The following is a 17325-nucleotide window of genomic DNA, read 5'->3' on the forward strand; positions in this document are numbered from 1 at the left end:
GGCAGCAACAATGCCGGCTGCGAGGCGAATCACGAGTTTATATTTAACGTGCGTGTTCAAATACGTTATTGTTTCTATAGTAACAGCTAACACTTTGATTTGTACGGCAGACACCGGACACGACGCATTTTTTCCCCTCGATAAAATCAGTCATGAGATCAGTCATAGGGTAACTAACTTTTTATGTGAAAAAGTATTTCTTCCGATTGTTTATACAGCTCGTGCTAAATAGTTTTGGTCTTTAAACAACATAAAACCCGAGTACTGACAATCTGCGAGTTCACCTGTGTGAAAAAAGAATCGACCCTTTAACGTTAAAATCTGGTCGTGTCACCTTTAGAAGCAACAACTGCAACCAAACGCTTCCGATAACTGGAGGAGATCCAGTCTTTCACTCACGTCTAGGGCTAGCGCTCGAGTCCTATCCAGTTGCACTCGAGTTACAACTTACAGACCGAAGACTGGACATTCTCCTTTAGGATTTTCGGGTAGAGAGCAGATTTCATGTTTCCCTCAATTACTGCATGTTGCCCAGGCCCTGCAGCAGTAAAGCATCCCCACACCATCACACTGCCACCACCATGCTTGACTTTTTGTGGAATTCGGTGTTTGGTTTACACCAGATGTAACGGGACACCTGTCTTCCAAACCGTTCCACTTTTGGAGTCATGAACAGTGACCGTAATTGATGCAAGAGAAGCCTGTAGGTCCTTTGATGTCGTCCTTGGCTCTTTTGTGACTTCCTGCATGAGTCGTTGCTGTGCTCTTGGAGGGATTTTGAACGCTGGTGAAAAAGTTCTATCGAAGTGTTGATTTGATTGAAAAGGGTTCGCAGTAATCAGGCCCGGTTGAGTCTAGTCCAGCCGAACCCCGTTACGAATGCAGTTTCATAGATTTGGGGAGTTAGTAATCACGGGGACAAATACATTTTCACACAGGGCCAGTTGGTATTAGTTAGTTATTTATTGAAGCAAAAAAAAAAAGTTATCATTTAAATACTGTATTTCGTGTTTACTCAGGTCTTAGTTTTAGCTTGGTATAATCTTAATAATATAATAATACACTGACAGAACAAATCATTATGGAGCAAATCATTTTTCACAGCACTGCAGAAAGCAACTCCCAAAAATTTGCATAAAAAGAGTCTGTTATGCCAACAGATAATACGTGGACTGCCATGGCAATTACCAAAAAGGGGAAACAATAATAGTTCTGCTCATGCATAAAATAAATTTGCCATGACAAATCATGACATCACATGACATCAGCCACTGCATGTTTGCGATATGATGCTGTCCATTTTAATCCGCGAGATGTTTTACTCAAACACAGCACACACACACTCGGGTCAAACCTTTTTATTTTGCAAATTCAAACAATTTGGGGAACGTTATTTACAGAGCGTGTTACAGAGGTTCAGGAAGCAGCCAAAAGCAGCAAGGAGGGAGTTGTGTGGTTCATTATGCAAACACTGAATCCAGACAAGACATTTATCTTACTTAATTATTACTTGCATCCATTCTTTATTACTTAAAAAAGGATCTCGACTATACACTCACCGGCCACTTTAATAGGAACACCTGCTCATTCATGCAGGTATCCAATCACGCGGCGATGGAATCATCGAGAAACAAACGAAACAAACACCCAGGCCGTTCTGTGGATGTAAAAACACCTTGTTGACAGAAGAAAACTATCAGACTGGTTCGAGCTGACAGGAAGGCTACGGTAACTCAAAAAAAAAAAAACCAACATAAATTAATCACTCCTTACAACCGTGGTGAGCTGAAAAGCATCTCAGAATGCACGACACATCGAAAATCGAGGTGGATTTCTTCTCTGGAAACATCAGAAAATTGCATGAATGTTCCTAATAATGTGGCCGGGGAGTATATATATATATATATATATCTTATCGTAAATGCGATCCTTTTTCATGGCTGTCCTTCACTGGTTGCTATTATGCCGGACGCTGTAAAAGACTCGTAATAAATAATGACGGACAGATTTTCAGAACTCTTTTTTTTTTTTTTCCATGAACGCATAAATATACACGAGAACACACACATCATTATTACTAAAAGCATCTTGGCCCTGAGACACGTCTCCCTTCGCAGCTCTTCTATTGAGAGCACACGCTAGTACAACACAAACAGGAACCATCAGAACCTGTCTGCTGGCGAGTACAAAGAGTCGTGCAGACTCTGCATTCTTTACCACACTCATTTCAGGATCCGAAAGGCAGGAATTATTTTTCTCTCTCTCGAGTTTTCCACCCTGCCGTGAACGAGTAGGCAGGACGGCGCTGTCGATCAATCCTGCAATAAATTACAACGCGAGGAAATTTTCTATTTTGCTAAAGGCTTAGAGCTTCAGGAGGTTCAGGGCACACGGCGACCTATCACAGATAAACCTCCGAAATGACAGGGTATAAAAATAAATAAATAAAAGCATGACGTGAGCCGCGACCGAACGAGCCAAACACTGGAATGAAATTGACTGCACATGAAACGGCTGTATCTGTAATCCCCCGCCCACATACCCCTACATATACAAACATGACAGCAAAAAATATGACCAAAACATTCTATCGATCGTAATTATTGTTGCCAGATTGTTAGGAAGTGAACTTTTTAGTGTAAAACAATGCGAGTTAGCGTCAACGGATAAATTCTCGAAAACATCCGTAACAGCTGTGATTACCGTGAGTAAAGGACTCATTAGTTGAGTGGTTTAGCGCCAAGGATTTTTCTTTTTCTCTTTCTTTGAGTTATTCGCCTGATCACTAGAATCGAATGGATTGGATCCAAGACTCAATAACTCAATAATGAGAATTTTACATAATGACCATAAATCTAGTGACAAGTTCAATAAAGACGTGCTCTGTAAGTGGAAAGTTCTGGAATTTAAAAAAAAAAAAAAAAAAAAAAAAAAAACCCCTCTACGGCTCCAATACACTACCGATAAATCATTATGTACAGTTCATTAATGAGTAATTCCCTAAGAACTAATTAGAATTTAGTAACGAAGTAATAATCCTCATGTTTGATTAGTTATAATTATATCCATAAAATAAATCTGTACTGACGGGGTCTGTCGATTTCTTTTATTTTTTAACAGTTAAACGAGTCCCTGGTTGTAAAAAACGGCGTTTTAAACCCAAGAGCGCAGTTTAAAAGAGAGCATTTGTACCAGATAAGTGGAGCTTTCCATTTCTAAATTTGATGCGCTTTTGGGGTATTGAGGTTTGGATTAAATCCAGTCATTTCAAGTGAACAGGTTAATGACTATAAGAACTCAATAACGAATTCATTTAAAAAAAAAATAAAAAAAAAAAGACCCCGACTATCTTTAATTTGAGAACTATTGCTTTAATTACTTTGCCTTGTAATAGATCTCACCAATTCCTTCATTTCAGGCTTTTGTATGCAGTTTTCCGGCCCTGAAATCAGCCCCACCTCTCGTGGCAACACAGCCGCTCAACCCAACCACTTACGGTCAATTTATATTTCCGCATAGTTGCATCACGACTCGCAGAAAGGGATTATGGGTAACCGTAGCTCACCGAGACTCACACGTTGTCATCCCGAATTTTTGCGATTAAGTAAAAGATTTCTCCTATTAAGTTCCATCATGACCGCGCTAGCAATGTCTCCGTGTGACGTCAGCACGGCACACCATAGCTACCTTCTCACAGGGGTGATGAAAACACAGCACCAACAAATACATCACAAAACATTCCGATATGTAATGTGTTTCAGAGTGGAGTTTTCCTTTAACCGCAAGTATGCTGGCAGACACCTGTACGTGACGCGCCGACATACCGAAACACATAAATCCAGCCTTAGGAAGCTTGTCATTTTTTTTTTTATTTTTTTTTTTTTGCATTGCGATTCACCTCACAGGCAGCAGAAGCATCCAAAGTTACAAAGAGCTCCTTTAAATCATTTTTAAAAATGGGTCGTTTTTGTCACGACTCCTACGTCTACCTCGAGTTTCGTCTCACAGCTGGCGGAGTTGTGGATCGCGACACAAAACAGTGCTGCAGCTCAAGAGGCTCCGGAGGGAACGCTCCTAAATCAAGTCGCGGGCTTTTACTAAAGTGCTAAAGCTGTCAGATGAAGTGAACAGAAACAAATAAAATCTCCCGGGCCTTAGAGCCATCAAATAAAATATAACTCTTAAAAACAAACGGCTCGCTATTCAACGCGGCCCTAAATGCATCCTGTATCTCATAAATGTAACACTCAGAAATGTGTTTGTAGGTCCCTAGTGTAAGAGCTTGTCACCTCAACGAGACGAAATGCAAAACCTCACGTGCGTCAATACACAAGAAGAAGAAGACCAAAAAAAAAACAAAACAACAACAAAAAAAAAACAACGGCAAAGTAATACTTTATGCCGCGAAATCAAAAGTGCCTGGTATTTTTACAGCATGTAATCTGAGCCGTCTTATGCAAGTAAGATAAACCCTAAAATGTGGATGACAAGCAGCTATAACCTACTTATACTGCAGTTTTATCTCTAATAGCAAGTGTGTGGATGGAGACAAATGATAAACAACCTTTACATATAACACGATTAACCATTTCGTCCTTCCAGTCCGATCCGTGTTTGCTTCACCACCACAGATCAGACTTCTCACCACCATCAAAAATGCTCGTTAGTGTATGTACAGCTAAAAGCCAATACGAGACCGTTAACCGACTGCGCTGAAGTTCTGCGCTGAAGCTCCACTCGCTCTCTGATCGGGATGAAGAGCTCTAGAGGATTCTCCCGGCATGTAGAAGCTTCAGCACAGGTCACGATGCAGAAGGCCAGATAGGGAGAGGATGAGCCTCGGTGTTGAAAACATACTTATCCAAACTGATCAGATCGGGATCGTCTGAGAACAGCAGGAAGAGGTACTTCAGAGTCTCTCCAAGGAAGAAGCTCTCCATCTTGTCCTTGGGGTTGGGACTGACCGCGTCACGGACGTTCCCTATGGACGTGTAGCCTCCGCTGGGGACCTGGGAACACGAGCACGACAAGCTTGACTCGGGAGTTATATCAAGTATATATCAAAAAGCTCGTTAAAGTCTTTATGACCGCTGACGTATATTAAAATGAGCCTGTATACATGTGTAAGGAGATTACGTACACACAGTACCTCACAAAAGTGAGTGCACCCCTGACATTTTTGTAAATATTTGATTATATCCTTTCATGTGACGACACTGAAGAAACGACACTTTGCTACAATGTAAAGTAGTGAGTGTACAGCTTGTGTAACAGTGTAAATTTGCCGTCCCCTCAAAATAACTCGACACACAGCCGTTAATGTCTCAACCGCTGGCAACAAAAGTGAGTACACCCCCAAGTGAAAATGTCCAAATTTGTTTGATTTCAAGGACTATACAATCACAATGAGTGAGTGAATGGCGCGAGGAGGAGGAGGAAGAGGAGGAGGAGGAGGAGGAGGAGGAGAAGGGGGAGGAGCTGCAGCAGGAAGTCATATTTTGAGTGAAAAGATGAATACGTCGTATTTGTGTTCTATTGAAAATAAACAAAGTTTTTTTAGTGATTTCATATTTATTGAAAGCACTTTTTAAGCACCAATAGATTAATAAAAAATGGCTATTTTGAAGTTTTCCCAGTACGTAAAATTTCAAAAGGCCAAATTCAAGCACCTTGTACGAACTCGGTCATTAGTAGTCAAGGTGAGTCTGGGAAACGACTTGGTATACAGAACACAAACACAGAAATAAATACAAATATAAATTTTCGGTTGGAACCTATCCTCACCCTCTCCTCTCACTCATACTCAACGACACAGCTGTAAACGTAATGGGAAAATTTCAAAAGTTCAGGCTGCCATCATCCCCAGCCAACTTAAATGGGAAAACATAATGACCACTAACAATCATAGAACAATCACAAAACTACAAATTGAAATACATGAACTGAATGTTATTTCTATACTGCGTTTAACAATAGATATTTCCACAAAGCAGCTTTACAGAACTGGGAGATGTACATGTATATTTAGAGCCCTAATGAGTAAAGCCAGACTAGACAGTGGCAAGGAAAAACTCCCCGAGACATGACATGTGAGAGAAATCCATCTTCTGGGTGTAGAAGAGTAAAGGCGGACATTACTGGGCGCAATGAAAGGATGCTCCTTAATATAAGCATATTGCGAAATAAGATTACTGGGTCAAGCACAGGACAAAAACTTGGGGTTGAGAAAATAATGAACTGCTATACCGATTATTAAATTATTACGTGCATGCACATTTTCTAAAATGTGTCACGATGGACTCGCACCTCTTGTTGATCTGGAAACACTGGGGATTTTATTCTTCTCGTTTACATGTAAACGAAAACTTTAACGAAATTTCAGCGTACGTATAAGCAGTTCCTATGAAATCTCTAATTGAATTCATTGTTACTGGCAAAAATAAAAAATAAAAAAATCTTATGTAAGAAAAGCCTTCAGTGACCATATTACAGACAGGTAGAAATGGGACACCAAAGAAGAAAGCTAAAAAGATCCCCACTGATTCCACCCACTCAGGCAGTCTGCAATCTCACTCAGGAAAGAGTACCGCTCACGCAGAAGCACTAGAACAGTTCTTTTTTCAAAACCGCTGCCACGATTTTAACAGGAAGGACATAGCTGGAAGCTGAGGAGGGTTAAGACTGAGGTTTGGAGTTCAAAACTCACCCTGGCGTACTTGTTGAAGCTCTCCAGGATTTGCCAGCCCCAGTCTCTGTATTTTTTATCCTGGGTGAATGTGTACAGGTAGAAAAGACTCTCCACTGTCTCAGGTCTCAGCAGGTTGTGTCTATCTGCCGGCTATACGGAGATACAGAGTGTAAACGCATCATATTATATATAATGGATCAGTTCATTAGATGAAAAGAAAACATCATCGCAAAATTACAGAAGTGTATACATATTTGTACAAGCAAACATTTGATCCTCTTTGAAACGGTACCTATTAATTAAGGTGATACAGTCAATCAAACGACACATAAAATTTACATTTTGTAGTAATTTTCACAATTTAAATAATAATAAATAAAAAAAAAAAACCCAGATCAGTCACATGGAAAAAGGAAGTACACCCCTACATTTATCACACCTTCAAATCCATATCATTTGAATCAGGTGTTCAAGATGCGAGTGATTAGAACCTGCTTCGGGAGTGCAGGTGGAACCGGTCTTATTTATACCCCTCTCATATCTAGTGTCTGGTGTTCCTTTTGTTATTGAGGTGTGTGGTGTCATCATGCTAAAAGTTCTGTAAGGTCTTCAGAAAAAAAAAGGTTATGGATGCCCAGGAGTCTGGCAAGGGATTTAAAAAGATCTCCAAATGATTTGAAATACATCATTCTAATGTAAGGAAAATCATCTACAAATGGCGCAGATTTCAATCTACTGTCAATCTGTCCAGGACTGGCTGTCCCAGCAAATTCAGCCCAAGAGCAGGCCGTCTGATGCAGAAAGAAGTCTCCAAGAACCCCAAAAATTTCATCACGGGATCTGCTAGTGAGTTTTAGTCAAAAAGTGCATGCGTCTACAATGAGAACGAGATTGCTGCATGGAAGGCATGCCAGGAAAGACTACAGCTTGCCAATGAGCATATAGGTAAAGACCAGGCCTTTTGGAATAATGTACTCTGGACAGATGAATCAAAGTTAGAGTTGATTGGTTACAGTGACAGCAGACATGTTTGGCTCAGATCAAAGACAGCTTTTCAGGAGAAGCACCTCATACCAACTGTGAAGCACGATGATGGAGATGTAATGGTTTGGGGTTGCTTCACTACCGCAGGGACTGGACAGCTTGCATTCAATGATTCAACTATGAATTCTGCATCATATCAAAGAGTGCTTGAAGATAATGTGAGGGCATCTGTCAGAAAGTTTAAGTTGAACTGAGAGTGGATCTTTCAACAGGATGATGATCCTGAGCGCACTAGAAAATCCACCAAGGAACGGCTCAAAAAGAACAATTGGAGGGTTATGGAATGGCCTAGTCAAAGACCATATTTGAATCCCACTGAAATGTAGTGTGGGGGACTGTTTCAAAGATAAGCAAATGTTTTCTTGTACTTCATGTGTACTTATTTTTTCACACGATATATAAAAGGCTCAAGCATTTACTTTGACATCTATATCCCGGCCGTTGAGGCTGTACAGGTTAAAGTGGGCGATCTCAGGACTCAGGCCGGTCTCCATCTGCACATACATCTGATAGCACGTCTCCATCAGCTGCACAGCCAGATCCATGTGGTCAGCTGGCAGGCCGTTATGTGCTCCCAGAGCCAGCGTGCCCGGGAGAAAACACACCAAATGATCCTGGGAAAGAAAAACAAAGGAGGGTTCCATCAGGTCACAGATGCAGCAATCTCCATCTGTAATGTTAATGTTCCTCCTGAGAAGCAATCCAATTCTACAGAACTCATTAAGAATTCAAATCTGTGGATTAAACACACACGTGCCCCAAAACCCGCTGGCTTACAGATTAACTCCAAATGCGGCATGTTATCTAAACAAAAGCCTGGACGTGCCAGATTTCCGTTAATCTCTCACCATTTTGGGGTTGAGACGTCCATGAGACAGCTCTCCTACAAAGGTGTGCTTACTGGCTGTCTGTTTAAGCAGATTTTTCTTCACCCCGTCAACAGCCTGAAGGTAGTCCTCCAGTAACCTAAACACACACACCCGTATTACATGTCACAGGGGTGTGAATACTTATGCAACAAACGATGTCTGCTTTTAAACCTTAAAACATATTTAAAACGTCCAAGCGTTGTGCAAGTCATGTTGTGTAAATCGTATAGTAAAAAGCATTTAAAAAAAAAAAAAAGTGGGGGGTGAAAACTTATGCAATGCACCGTACGTACATAGTATTCGTACTTAATTAAATCCCTATGCAAGTGAAATGCATTTAGATCAAATCTGCCGCCTACAGGGGAAAATAAGCCACTGCATTACAACAATCGAAAACAAAAATGGTCTAAAGTCCCATGGCCTAATGACAGTTAGCTACTTTTGTTTCCCCAGTTAAAATAAAAAAAGTAAAAGGATCAGTCGGACAGGATCAGTAGCCGCGTTTCCACCGCAGGAACTTTCCACAGGAACTAGGGACTTTTGGAGGTACTCCGTAGGGACCAGGGTCTAAATTAAATCCCAGGTAAAAGATTTCCCCCTTGGAAAGTCCCTACTCGAGAGGTGGTACTTTTTTCCAAAGTTCAGGAACTTTAGGCGCTGGACGCTGAACAGGACGCTTTGTTCAGTGCGCTCAGCATTTTTTTTTTTTTATTCAACCGCCATTTTTAAAAGTCTGTTGCGGTGCGTACATTAACAGTTGTTTATTGCGATTCGAATCAACACGATGGAGTTTCTTAAAAAGGACGACCGATAGTTGAATTAACCTGGAGGAACCAAATGGTCCCTTGAAAAAAGTCCCCGGGACGAATTGTTCCGGGTAATTTCGGTGGAAACGCGGTTAGCGTCGCCCACACCTGAGCACAGCAATGGCGCGAATCCATTTCCCTCGGAGCACGTTTAGAGATCGATCGGAATCAGAATCTCATAATGTTTTTCAGCTTTTGCTGTAGTTCACGTGCTTGTGGAAAGCTTTCAGGAATTCATCAGTTATTTAGAATCTGTACAAATCCCCCAATCACACACAGATATTATACACCTTCAGGAAAGTTGAATTAACCGGAACTACTTTTGACTGTTTCGCAACTTGCTAACTATTAAAATGGGTTACTGATTAAAGAATGACGTCATACTTTATATCCATCCATAGCCAAGTTTAATGCTGTGGAATGTACGCAAAACAACCGTTAAAATAAATAAATAAATAAATAAATAAATAAATAAATAAGCGGCTCTCGTGTATTGTTAGCGTTTTGAATTCATGTTATGTTGCATATTCACGGACAAAATTCAACGCATGTCCTTAGACATTGATTCCAACGGAGTTTGAAGTAAAAAAAAAATAAATAATAATAATTCTGTTCTTTTCTCAGTACAGGAAAATGTGTAGAAACTGTCACGTGTTGTACATCACACATTATACTACAGATGTTGTGAAGATGGTGAAACATCCTGGAGTGTTACTTTAATTGCAAAGCAAGAGGTTTTTTTTTTTTTGTTTTTTAGTGCCACTATCTAAGCCTACTCTGTTTTTTTTACCGGAATATTTTGAAGCGAGGATTTAAAAAGAGCACAGCGCTGAGATGGAGCAGCTTCCAGCAGCAACTCGGTGTAATGTATGCACTGGCAGGAGGCCAATCACGATCAGGTGGAGAGCAGTGAGGTGAGAGGCATGTAAGCGGCCAGGCAGAGCCTGCAAGCCAGCCAGACGTTCACCATTCCATAGAGCACAGCAGTGAGGGGTGAGATAAGAGGGGGGAAGAGGAATAAAGGGAAACATCCGACTGTTCCAGGTTATTCATTTGACCTTAAGAAGCGAGGAAATGTGGACTCAGCGCTTCCCTAGTCACACCATTACACCCTCTGCTTCTCTTAAATGCTGTGGTTATAAAACAGAAAGTCCCATTTTGAACTGCATAATAATACTCCATAGCTGGATACATGGCTTTCCTTCTGATTTATTACCAACAGGTTCACATGATGTTGATAAACGTCTAAAAGTTCTACCAAAAAGTCATTACTATAAATGAAAAGCATTTACAGAATTTAGCCGATTCCCTCATCCAGATCGATTATGGACGAAATCTTTACTACACACCCAAATTATATCCCAAAACACAACTCACGTGTTGTCCTTTTTCCCTCCCTGTAGCCACTGTTTGAGCAGGTATTCGTAGTAGCTGTCTGCGCGGGCTCCCAGAGTAAACACTCCACGGTGCGTGAACTTGCCGGTGTTCGTGTTGATAAACATGGGTACCAGACCATCGCGCTTCCCATCCAGCCTGTGGACCAGCTTCACCACCTCATCCACTGCGTTCTGACCGCAAATGCACGACATACACACAACATCAAGAATCACATTGTTTTGTCATCAAGATCTTACATAGTGTGTGTTGGTTGCAAATCATTCAAGGACAAAAAGAGTCAAGAATCAACGAATCAAGTAAGGGTGTACTACTTATGGAAGAAAGATGTTGACAGTTCCCATACAGTTTGATCGTTTTATTCGAGTCGAATTTCATAAACGCACTTTAAACAGCGTAAACACTAATCCGGCCATTTATCATGTAAGGAATAAAACAGAACGGGGTGTGCCTTCAGAGCTGCTGTTGTAGTAAATGAATCAAATTCTGACCGATCAGAATTGAAGTCCGTACCTGATACTGTGGGTCCTGAGTGAGCCTGCTGAGTTCGCGAAACTCCAGCTGAATGCTGGTGACCTCGGCCACGGTGCTGTCGGTGGTCCAGCGTGGTGGATGAGCAGTGCCTTTACCGATATTAACATCAGAAAAAGGGATCTTGGACGGAGTCTTGAAAGCTGGCATTAATCTAGAACCAAGATCTTTCTAAGAGAAGAGAAAGATTAAGCGAAGTAAGCATACAGACACTCCAACAAAGCACTTATGTTAAATTACCCTAAAAGACCATAAACGCTTTCTGATACAAATGCTGACTTTCACTGTGAGCTCTAGAAAAGCTGAGGAGGGGAAAAAAAAAAAAAAACAAACACTGAAGGCGTGTTTAAGCTACTGACAGCCTTGTCCAGGAACAGAGTGTCTCCTGTAAGGTGATAAGTGCTCAGGAGGCCTCCAAGAATGCGGATGGTGCTCTCAAACAAATTCACATCGATGTTCTTGGTGAATGATAACTCTGTCTCTACCCATCTTCTAGCTTCCTCAAACTCTGAGAGAAAGAGAGAGAAGAACGTGGACAGGGAGATAGAATTATTTAAGCAAGAAAGACATGCTCCGTGTTACCGACTGTCTCTAAGCGGCTGCTGCAGTCTTACCTTCTTTAAAGCCGAGAAGCCACATGGTGTCGAGGGCATCTATGAGGGTGAGACCCAAACCAAACCACTCCCTGTGTGTCTTCGAGACAGGCTTCAGCTCGTCATGACCCCAAGCAAACGCTTTATAGCCTTTCCATGCATGCCTGAACGCTTCTCTGACGGCCTCCACCCGATCCACTGGGTTCACTGGGACTAGAGAAGGACAGACAGTCATCCATCCATTTTCTATACCGCTTATCCTACATGGAGTCATCGACGAGTCTGGAGTCTATCCCATGTAACTAGGAGCATGAGGCCGGGGATGAGAGCTGTTAACTTGACAAAGGAAGGTAGCACAAAGTATTGATTAAAGGGGGCCAGCAATTGTTGCACACCTATATTTAACAAAGATTTTTTTTATAAACGTGTTTTGTTTACAATTGATCGATATCCATGAGAGTTGAGCATTTTTGTGATTTTTTTTTCAAAAAAAGACCAAAAGGTTAAACAATAAAGGGAATTTCCCACCGCCTCCATTGTTCATATTTACCAAGGGTGCCAATATTAGTGGAGGGGACTGTAGTTCATTTGAACATGGTACATTTTCCTTCTTGGTGCTGTTTATTCTGGAAGGTGACTACAAAGCAACTGGGCTGCGGACCAAAACAACAGTGCGCTTCTTAAAAGAAATAACATCAATACGCCATCAAATAGACATAACACATGAATGGATCAATGAGTCAATAAAAATCAACATCTAAGGGCACTTTCACACCTATTAGACCGTTTGCTGATTCTGAATTGATCATTTTGGTTCATTTATTGTTTGGTTTTCCATTTTTGTCCCCCAGTTTGGTTAAATAACATGTGCTTGCTCTGAGACACGTGAAACCAGCCAGTACATCTTTTCAAACTGCTGCCCATGCTGTGTCACAGGGTAGAGTAACACACTCAGTGGAAAGCACTATGTGCCATCTTCCACATACTCGAGCTCACGTCTTCCCAAGATCGCCTAGTGCTGCTGGGATTGGCTAGGGAGAGCACGGGCAATTTTGCTCCCTTGGCTCCAGCCACGGATAGCTGTGGCATCGTTGGGTTTGGAACGCATGATCTCCTTTTTTGTAGATCTGAGCTGTTAAACTGAGCTGCAAGAACCAAACTGAGCCAAAAGAGCTGTAGTCCTTCTGAAATACCTGGATTTCTGGATATTTGAAACTAGGTGTTTATATAATTATCTAATAATGTGTTTAACGCTGGCTCCACGTTCTTTATGCTCGGGTGATTTGTGACTTGAACGCAGACTTGGCAAAGGGTTGTTTACTTTTTTCAGCCCTACATTCCCCTAAGGCAACAGTTTTTTCTTTTTGGCTTCGTTAATTGTGTCCAGTTTGAAACCGACCCAAATAGCAAACGAACCAAAAGTATGAATTTTACTCTTATTTGGACTCGTGCAAAAGTGCCCTTTTTAACGATATTGATGTTTTATCAATTTTGATGGCATTTAATTTTTTTTTTTTTGAGTGTAATGATCTTTTTACTTGTTATTTTGATGACAATTTTATACATAAAATTTAGGCTTGAAAAAGGACAATATAAAGAAAAACTATAAAGCAATATAGTGCAATAAAAGACCCCATGAAATCAAAATGGAAGTTTTGTGACTTTTTGTATGAACATGTTAACCTTAAGGTTATCGATTAGCTAGTGCAATGACTAAATTGGCATTTAGATGATATACGCATTCAAAATTTACACTCTCTCTCTACCACCGGTACGGATCGACCGTTTCGATGACATCATTCTGCACTTCAGCTTCTCATCAGATTTTCTGTCCAATCAAACGCTCTCTAGGATCTGAAGTGTCCCGCCTCCGACATTATAAAAATCACCTTGCCGAAGTTGCCGTTGCTGAGCGGGGAAAATCATATCAGCGGGCGTGGGTCGTAAATGTGTCTTTGACTGTCTTCGCGTGCATTTTATTCAGTTTTCAAATTGTAAGTTGGTTAAGAAGGAAATTTATTCAGTTTGAAGACGGTGGTATTTGTGCCAGACCACGGCTTTGCGATTTGTCCACGGTACCGTCAATAACGGCTTAGGCTCTGACGTAAGCTAAATTGGTTATTTAAAAAGGGGGAGGAGCCACTCGATATGTCCCGCCCTGACGTCCTGTTTCAATGGAAATTGCGCCAACACATCGAATAAAATAATTGTAATGATTGAGTTTTGATCATTACTGTGCGGCTGTAATGCTTGTGGATGCAAGTGGGAGGCGAACTGTTCCTACCTATTTGTAAAGGGACGGCTTCCTCAACCTCAGCGGCTCCTGCTGCCTCCTGCGGCTCAGCTTCCTGCATGGCTTCGATCATGGCCCCTCGCCAGCTGTGCAGGCAACGGATACAAATAATGAATAATGAACCGAGCCAATAAACATTTAAGGGAATAAAAGGGAAATAAATAAATAAAATAAATCAAGCATTTAAAGCATTTCTAAGCATTTTAACTGTCCGAATTAGGGTTGTGCTTGGCTTGTTCTTAAGAGTTGAACAAATTAATCTAATCCAAGACCATGAAAAAGAATTTATAACTTTACTTAGTAGTGCCTCTTTTTATGGCTGTCACATTATTCATTAGCTTAATGGCCTTTAATGCATTTTAAGGCTCTGCGAAGTGACGGAGGTGAATGCAAAACGATTCCAACTGAGAAGTAAGTTCTGAATAAAAGGATCACAAATTGCACCAAAAGCATTGCTATTTAAATAAGCACAATGCTAATGGGGACAAAAACGGAGCTGCACTCTACTAATGCTGCACAATTATGTTCCTACAACATCTAAACTCGAGTGCAAAATGTGTCATAGCTAATTTGGCTCTTTCTATCCAACGTATGGCAGCTGCTAATGTACAGAGTCTATAGTGTATTGAGTTTCTGAATGTACTGAGATTATACCTAATGACCGTCTGCGTTTCTTCCTCCTGCTCTTCTTCTCTTCCGAGGGCTGCTTCCTGTCTGTCCTTCACCTGCCAGTCAGACGCATTTCCTCGTTTCTGCAGGCCTGGAGGACCACGCTTGCTCTGAGGTTTCTTCTGTAGAAAGTAAAGCACACCGGCTTCACGATCATAATTACAACAAGTAGGATAGCATTAATTACTCGGAACATCTTTGACTGGTTATCACTAGCTTCCTGTCTGCACGCACTTTAGAAACACTCCCATCTTCCTTCTTATTACAAACTGTGACTGTAATGTGACCTTCAGCTGCTTTTTCCAAAAAGGCTAATAAAACTGACCAGAGCTGGAGGTTTGGGAAGGACGAAGGGGTTCGGTCTCTGTGGCTCAAGAGGCTCCTTGTATATGATCTCGGGTACGGGTTTTAAGATCTGACCCGGGGGGACGGGGTGGAAACTCCGCCTCTGCAGGTCATCTCCAACTTCACGCACTGATCCATCAGACAGATCTGAAGCGAAGGCAAAAGACAGAGCGATTAATTCAAACGAAGAGCTTTGCCTTGATTAAAAAAGCAACCAGTAATTCGGTTCCGAAGGAGTGCATTCAAAAATTAGTTGAGCAATATAAGAGTCATATGAACATCTTTAATATCATCAATGTCTCATAAATATGTAGAATTTCGACAAGGGGGTGTAAAGGTGCGGCAGTGAGCTTCTACAGGATGGCATTGGTGTCAGGGGTGTTTCCCAGGTTTAATTCTGCACTGATGCGACGTATATAAATCCATTTAACCCTCCTATTATGTCGGGTGAAAAAATTACATCCATTATGTTAAGGGTCAAAATGACTTCCACAGTTTAAATACACAGAAAAACAGCAAAGAACAGCTTAAAAAAAGTGAACCTTTATTGTCCGAGACAGGCTATGAGAAGAAATATTTGCATATAAGTTCATGACGTTAAATGAGGAAAAGTCAAAACATTTCAAAGAGAAAAAGAGAGATTAAGCAGTATTTCAAACATCTCAAATGTTGAAATGGGTCAGACCCATAACATAATAGCAGGGTTAAGTCTGTACCACACCTGATGTCTTTTTTAATATTAACTGAAATCCTAAAGCTACTCAGAGGATATATAAAAAGTAAAAAAATAAGAAAAGGCAAAAGAGGCAAAGGGTTAACTTTAGAATTTTTTAAAAATGATTATATTTATATTAATAACAAGAAAATCTAATTATTTTTTAGGGTTTTTTGTAAACTATTTTTGTTACTTGTAATAAACTTGTAAACACAACACAATGTCCCTTGTGGAATTTGAATTTTTTCCTTTCGAAATTTTCGGTCTGGTTTTGACCATCTTCGGTGGCCAGAATTTCAATGCAACCCTAATAAATCCTGTTCAGTGATGTTAAACATCCACTCGTATAATGCTAGTTAAGTCAAACATACATTGAACATTCACCATGTCCCTTGATAGAAAGCAAATTTGGCTCAAAGTTTATTTATTTGTACTATTTTTTGTCTTTTGTCCTGATCGGTGAATGAAAAATTTTTTTTTTTTTTTATAAAATCTTGATTTCTTGACTCTTGAAATAAAATTTCTTGATGATCAAAGATTTTTTTTAAATCTAGGTTGAGCTGTACTATATTACACTAATCTCACATTGCCGTTGCACTCATCCCTAGTCGCCTTATTTAGTAGATAAAGTCATCCAAAACGGTTTCGGTTTCCATTCTAACTCGCACCAAAGACAGCTGAGCAACGTAAACATAATGTTAAATCAGATTTTATGTGTTCTCTTAGGTTCTTCTGACTGGCAGGCCATTTGTGTCAATCGAAACATGATTAATATTTTCTTTATAAAACACTCACCTGTCCACTGCTCAGAGAGGCTGGGGTAAGAGAAGATCCCGCCGATGAACAGAATAGAGAAGAGAGACAGTATCAGACTGCGCTGCAGCCGGGAAAACTGCTTCCATTTCTGAAAAGACGATCAGAGACGTTCCGAAATATACAGTCAGAACCAGAATTATTGGCACCCGTGGAATCGACAGGTAAAGGTGGTTATGATAGAATGTCTTTGTGGTTAATTAGCGTAGTCTCACGCTGAAAATTGAGAGAAATCTTCTCTTTAATTGAAGTAAATTTTGTTCTCAGAAAACCCATAATACATAATCACCACTAGAAATTCTTCTGAATGTAACTGCAGCATGATCGTATTTACAGTACATTTTGGTTTTTTTGTTACGTTCACCTGAGTGTTTAGGATCTCCTAAGCGGCCATCCATGACTTCCTGTTTCACTGGGGAATCAATATGTGGTGACACAGAAGTTAAATTCCCTCAATCCTTCATCGACATGGAGAAGGTCGGTGAATACACTAACGTAATGAGCTAAAAAAAAAAAAAAAAAAAAAAAAATCAAAAATAAAGTGTGCTGACCTTCATATACAAA

General features: G+C 40.6%; 1 protein-coding gene across 1 annotated transcript in view; it reads right to left on the reverse strand.

The window, feature by feature from the left end:
* Positions 1 to 1343: 1343 nt before the first annotated feature.
* man1b1a (mannosidase, alpha, class 1B, member 1a) overlaps positions 1344 to 17325 on the reverse strand; it is a 22936-nt gene continuing 6954 nt past the window's right edge. The window contains exons 3-14 of the mRNA XM_017493052.3: positions 16744 to 16852; positions 15214 to 15380; positions 14874 to 15010; positions 14211 to 14305; positions 11948 to 12139; positions 11693 to 11841; positions 11316 to 11504; positions 10785 to 10975; positions 8581 to 8698; positions 8152 to 8346; positions 6707 to 6838; positions 1344 to 5009 (exon numbers count right to left, since the gene is read on the reverse strand). Coding sequence (XP_017348541.1) covers positions 4803 to 5009; positions 6707 to 6838; positions 8152 to 8346; positions 8581 to 8698; positions 10785 to 10975; positions 11316 to 11504; positions 11693 to 11841; positions 11948 to 12139; positions 14211 to 14305; positions 14874 to 15010; positions 15214 to 15380; positions 16744 to 16852 — 1881 coding nt within the window. The 3' untranslated portion in view covers positions 1344 to 4802. The remainder of the gene's footprint in view (positions 5010 to 6706; positions 6839 to 8151; positions 8347 to 8580; positions 8699 to 10784; positions 10976 to 11315; positions 11505 to 11692; positions 11842 to 11947; positions 12140 to 14210; positions 14306 to 14873; positions 15011 to 15213; positions 15381 to 16743; positions 16853 to 17325) is intronic.

This window comes from Ictalurus punctatus, chromosome 18 (genome assembly GCF_001660625.3).
Source record: "Ictalurus punctatus breed USDA103 chromosome 18, Coco_2.0, whole genome shotgun sequence".
NCBI lineage: Eukaryota > Metazoa > Chordata > Actinopteri > Siluriformes > Ictaluridae > Ictalurus > Ictalurus punctatus.